At 48.9% G+C, this 6,000-nt stretch overlaps 1 protein-coding gene across 1 annotated transcript in view; it reads left to right on the top strand.

Moving 5' to 3' along the window:
- Window positions 1-1,977: 1,977 nt before the first annotated feature.
- The window catches only part of LIN9 (lin-9 DREAM MuvB core complex component), a 39,408-nt gene continuing 35,385 nt past the window's right edge, over window positions 1,978-6,000 (top strand). Inside the window, exon 1 of the mRNA XM_004691034.2 lies at window positions 1,978-2,011. Coding sequence (XP_004691091.2) covers window positions 1,978-2,011 — 34 coding nt within the window. The remainder of the gene's footprint in view (window positions 2,012-6,000) is intronic.

Here is a 6,000-nt window from a genome sequence, read left to right as displayed (position 1 = left end):
TGCTGCCCGCCTGTGCCCCCCCTGGAAGCTGGCCCCTTCCCCCGGGACCACAGGTGGCGGTGGACCCCGCCAGAGGTCACCCTCAGGGGCGCACACGTGTGCGGGGCGCCCCCAGCCCCCAGACTTGGCCCCGGGCGGTGGTAGCCCCGGAAGGCTGGGTGCTCGCTGCGTGCCCGGACACTGCCGCCTGCACCTGCGGCCCCCCGACGCCCACCGCGGGCCCCGCCCCCGCCCCACACAGGTGTGCCCGCGCGTGTAAGGAAGCAGGTGGCTGTTGCTGCCTGGAGCGCAGGAGACCTTCATTTCATAACCCGAAGAAGTTCGGGGGGCTTATAAGCCTGCGAACATGGCTCACTGCAAGCAGGGTCCCGGCCGCCGTCATTCTCAGGTCCCATGGCTGTGTCATTTTGAGCGTTTTAGCATCACAAAAACAAAAGGCTAAAATCACTCAAATCTGTGCCAGCGGCCAATAAGATTTGGCTTTTAAGATAAGAGCTATTGACTTGACTTTGTAGGGGCCTAGAATGTTAACCTGTTACTAAGTTAAAACAGAAGTTCAAGTTGCCAGACTGGTGAGAAATTGCATTAAGAGTTAGCAGTAGACGTTCTCTGAGCTTCGATTTGGCAGTGTTCAGTGCCACCGTGGGCCGCTTGGGATGTGCGTTAGAGTGACTGAATGATTGCACTTTAAATTTTATACAATTTTCAATAATTTTTTAAAGGTGTATTTATGCATACAGAACTGGGGTACAGGCCAGAGGTATGGGGGTGGGGTGGGTGAGAGGCCTCCCCAGAGACAGAGTGGGAAGCAGAACAGGCAGACTGAAGAAGTACACTGTGGAGGGGAGGTCTGCCCGGCCCTGTGGGTCACCTCCCTGGCTGGGGATCGAACTGGTGCTGCAGTGGCTGCTGATAGCTTCATAGTGCTGCATTTTAAGCCATTGGGCCACCAGGGAGGGCCCAGTTTTCACTGACTTAAATTTGAATGGTGAAATAAGGCTTTTTGTGCTGTTTTGGCACAACTGTAGACCATCCACGAATTTTGTTTCTTGTTTGGATGAACAGTTGGTTGTGATTTAGGATGCTCCCGAATAATAAGAGCGGCCTGCTGACTCCTGTGCTGCCCTCTGAAATCCTTGCTTCTTCGTCATAGGCATGTTTTACTGCCTTTTGGAAGTCACAGGTACTAGAGCTGATGTTTTGGTTACTGTAGTATTCCGTGGAGCTGAGAGCTGCTTTAAGCAGTTTTAATATATAACTTCAGAATATTTGCACATCATAATGAAACATTTGTTGAGGACTTGACTGTGGTTCTTTGGAGAGACGTGGCATTCACATTAAGGTTCAAATTCCAGCTGCACTGCATAATTTTTATTACTTGGTGACTGCTCTTGCGTTGTGTGTGGACACGCAGCTGTGTTTCCCTTGTGTGTGCCTCGGTTAGCCAGACCGCACCTTGTGGGTGCAGGGTCCTCTCACCTGGTTTGCCACCCAGTGCCACAAATCAGATATACAAAAACTTGATTTGTATGGAATTGAACGTAAGGTAAGTTTCATTATGAGTGAAACTGCAGGAGAGTCCTGAAAAAGTCATTTCAGTTGGATATTAGAAATATTTTCTGCTAGTTTTAGTTAAGGGGCCTGGCTGATTAGCCAGTACCCGGTATTACGTTATCCACAGTAAGAGTTGCCATTCAAAAGTACTTACTACCAGCCAGGTGTTGTACATAGTATTATGACATTTACATATTTATCTTCACTATTTGAGTTTATTGCTCTTAATTTGCTTTTTTAATGTGAGGAAACAGGCTATCTTCAGCCAGCATCTTTCCTCTGAACTCCTCTACTTGGTATCTCTTATCTAGATCACATGACCTCTTAGATGCCTCAGAGACACATCAAACTTCATGGGGTCAAGATCTACCTCATAATACCAACCCAGAACAGAGATACTTCCAGTGGTTCCTGTCTTAATGAATGACTCCACTGTGCACTCAGCTGAAACTTACAGGTTATCTTTGGAATGTTCCTCTTTTTCATTTCCTTTATTCAAACCTTTCTAAGTCTTGTAACTTTTATCTTCTCATGGTGTCTCTGTTCTACCTACGTCACATGGTCACCCCAGCCCAAGCTGTCACCAACTTTCTTAGCATCAAGCACGTGAGCTTCCCGTTCAGCCACTACCCTGTTCCTTCCCCCGCTACCTATTCGGATATAGCCGAAGTGATCTTCTCAAGATGTATGTGTCCAATTAATGACGGGGATGTGTTCTGAGACATGTTTTGGTAGGCCATTTCGTCACTGTGGGGACATCATCAAGCGTAATTACACAAATCTAGACGGTACAACCTGTCACACACCTAGGCTCTGGTACATTCTGTTGGGATCACTGTTACATGTGGGCTGTCGTCAGAAGCGTCATCACATTAAGGGGCGCGTGACTGTGCTCAAGTGTCCTTAAAGCACTGATCCGGCCAGTTCCCACCGCTCCCGCTCTTTCTGCACCACAGCTCCCCTTGTTCTCTCCCTTGCTGCTAATTTGTACCTTTTCATTCCTTACACTTTGTTTCCTGCAGGACCTTTGCACATGCTGTGTGCTCTCCCTTTGGTTTCATCTTTAACTTTTTCAGAGTTACTTTCTGTCTGTCCTGACAATGACTGTAGCTTGGAAGATCTCTTCATATCACGGTGTGACTTTGTACGGTGTGACTTTGTAGTTGCAGCTGCCACAGTTGAGGCTTTACATTCGTTAGTGTTACTTCAGTCGTTTTGACCAGAAGCCCCACCAGAGAAGGCTGTTTCTGTTTTTCTTCAAGCTTGCCTCTAGCACTTAGCTTCTCTGGGCTCTTCTTGCTCCTCTCATCTTGCTAGCCACTCCCCGGGCACAGTCGCCCATTTCCCACTCTGACTATTCGGAGTGTTCTCTGTCACGACTTTTAATCTGGTGCATTGCTTTGACCTCGTGTTCTCTTGTGGCAAATCCTTCTCGGACTTCACCTCCTTAGAGAAACCTTCTCTGACTGCCCCGTGTAACTTCCCTGCACTGAGATCACCTTGTTTGTTTCTTTTATAACAACCGTGTCATGTAGTTATCACTTTATGATTATCATGTGTCTCCGCCCACTAGGGTCTAAGACCTTCAGTCGGAAATAACTTTAATACAATCTTTTTCTATCTTTTCCCCTTGAATATTGAGTGCTGTATGTGCCTTCAGCAAACACTATGGAGTGACTGAATGAACGTCTCAGTTACAGCAATATTCTCAGTTCTCAGATTCACTTGTCTATACAAGCTGTAGATTAACATAGTAGTTTTCTTGATCAAAGTAACTAACAGCTTGATATAAAAATTAGCCAAATGCTATATGCATTGTTCTTTAAACACTTTGACATACATTATAACTCACTTAATACCTGTTTTACAAATGAAGAACCAGCAACACAGAGAGTAACACTGTTAAGAAAGTGGCGGAGTCGGGACTCCAGCATTGCCAGCCCACTATGTCAGTGCTTCTCAGACGAGGAAAGAGGCTAGTGGAGTTGGCCAGAGTCCCCAAGACACAGTTCCTGCCTGCACGGAGCAGGAGTGCGGACATCTTCGAGGCTCACACCTCTTCAGTCCGCTCGGATACTGCCTGTCAGCGCACCCAGCATGGACGCTTTGTGGAGCTGCTGTTTGCTTCCTCCCCTGCACAGGCCCTGTGCTTACCGTCTTCTGCTTTACCCTCCCCCGTGCCTATCAGCGCTTGATGGGGCATCCACTTGTCATTTGTCACTCTTGCCTAGACTCTGCCCTGAGAGCAGGGACTGTGGCCCCCTGCAAGCCGAGGCAGCTGTCGCCCGAGAGCCCCCCGAGCACACGCTGCGATGAGTGGGTGCTTGCCGCTTTCTCTCTCTCAGCGAGCTGGTTTCTTGGTAGCAGCATGGTATGTGCCCTGTCTTTCACTGTTGCCACCCAGTTGTGCTGTAGTGTCTGAGGCTTTTGGTTATTTCTCCTCTCTCCCCCAACAATTTTACTGCCTTTGGTCATGAAACTTCATTTTGCCTGTGGAAGCTATTAGGGTGGCCCATTCCTCAGACCCAGGCAAGAGGCTTTGAATGAGTATCATAGTAGCTTAAATGAGAAATAGCTGGTTCTAAAGTAAAGCATTTTAAAGTGAGGAGTGATAAATAATGATTTTGTTACAGGGCAGGGCGAACGAGCACCCAGGCACCCCCAGAGCTGCCCTTTCGAAACAGGTGCTGCCCTCCGTGCACGAAGGCAAAACATGCTCTGGGGTATAAGGCCTTCAGTAGAAAATAACTGTAATACAGTTGGTATGCAATAGAGAGAAGATAAAGAATAGAAAAAGTAATTTTCACATGAAACACCAAAATGACCTACCCCTTGTGGGTACATTTCTAGCCCAACAGGCTTGGCCCTGAGCAGAACTTCTGAGGCCTGAGAATTTGCTCCAGGGTACCTTCTGGTGGGGACCCACAGGGAAGGGGCTGGAGGGGCTGCAGTTGGACGGGAAGAGCAAGGTCAGAACCCGAGCCCAGGTAGAGGCTGCCACTGTGGGCCTCCCATGGGGCCCCTGACCCACGTCTCTTTCAGGTCTTTCCTCCACGGCCCCAGGTCCCTGCACCTGTCTCAGGCAGAGGAGCAAGAGCAGCTTCTGCTGTCTGCCCCCCGCCTCCTCGGCCCTCTCCTCAGTCTCATTCCGTGCTTCTCCCTGCCTTCTGCGGCTTCTCCTCCTGGCTCCGCTCCCCTCAGGGACTCTGGGCCCTCCTGTTGCCCTGGGGGTTACTTTGTTAGAGTTTGACTGTAATAAAACAGGGTGTTTTAGACCACTTTTAGGTTAAAAGAGATTTTGCTCATCTACAGATTTATTTTTGGAATGTTACATGTTTTTTTCCCCTAACTTTTGTGTAATTCAGATATAACTGACATATAGCATTGTGTTTGTTTTATGTTTGCGTGTATATTACATCCCCATGAGTTGTTTATCTTATAACTGGAAGTTGGTACCTTCACCTATTTCACCCACAAACTACCTTCTGCTTCTGGCAATCACCATTCACTTCCCGTATCTGTGAGTTTGCTTTTTTTTTTTTTGATCCCATGTGTAAGTGAGAGAAATCATCCTTTATTATACAGTATACGTGTCTAATTGTAGGTATGTGCTCTTCCTCTCAAAAAAACTTGTTTGTTTTTTTTTTTAAGATTTTATTTATTTTTGCGTAGAAGAACTGGGCTGTAGGCCAGAGATGCTGGGGGTGAGAAGAGTCACCAGAAACAGAGTGGGGAGCAGAGTAGGCGGACTGACTGACTGAAATACACTGCTGAGGGGAGCAGCGGGTGGGACCCTATGAGGGTGAGCTCTCAGGCCAGTGGTAGCGCTGAGACTTAACTCGGCCACGCCACCAGGGAGCTTCTGTCCCTGTCTGCTCTGTTCCCCCCACCCAGTTGGCATCACTCCACAGTCTGTGGCCAGTGTTTCTCAAAGAGACTTGTTACCTGCCTTAGATTCCCTTCAGGCCCTCAGTCAGTATGCGGACTTTGGGTTGATGAAGCGCCTCCTGGTCTCCAGTGTGGCTGGAGTTTGTTTTAGCTAGTGAGCCCTCCAGCTCTGTGCTAGCCCCTCCTTGCCGTTTTGATCCCCCTTTTCCAGTGTGGGTCTTAAAGAGTCACACGTGCCACATTCTAGATTTCCAGGGACTTACTGTCTGCCCTGACAGTGCCTGGATTCTCCCCTTCTCTGTTCTGTCGCTCTGCCACCGCCTCTGACTCCCCCCAGTCAGCACACATCAGCACACATCATCGCTCCCTCCCCTCCCCACCTTCCTCCCCTGGGAGGCAACACTGGCCCCTGGCTGAGCATTAGGAGTCGCCCTGCCCCTGTGCGCCCCCCCCCCCTTCCTCTGCTCTCACGGAGAGGCCTGCAGGTCTCCGGGTTTCAATTATAGCCTCCAAAATGTCTCTTTCCAGTTCCTCCTTCCCTTGTCTGGTCTATAGTTT

Source organism: Condylura cristata, unplaced genomic scaffold, assembly GCF_000260355.1.
Source record: "Condylura cristata isolate star-nosed mole 26May11 unplaced genomic scaffold, ConCri1.0 scaffold00029, whole genome shotgun sequence".
Taxonomy (NCBI): Eukaryota; Metazoa; Chordata; class Mammalia; order Eulipotyphla; family Talpidae; genus Condylura; species Condylura cristata.
Note: the sequence above shows the minus strand (reverse complement) of the source record. Positions and strands in the feature narration are given on the sequence as shown.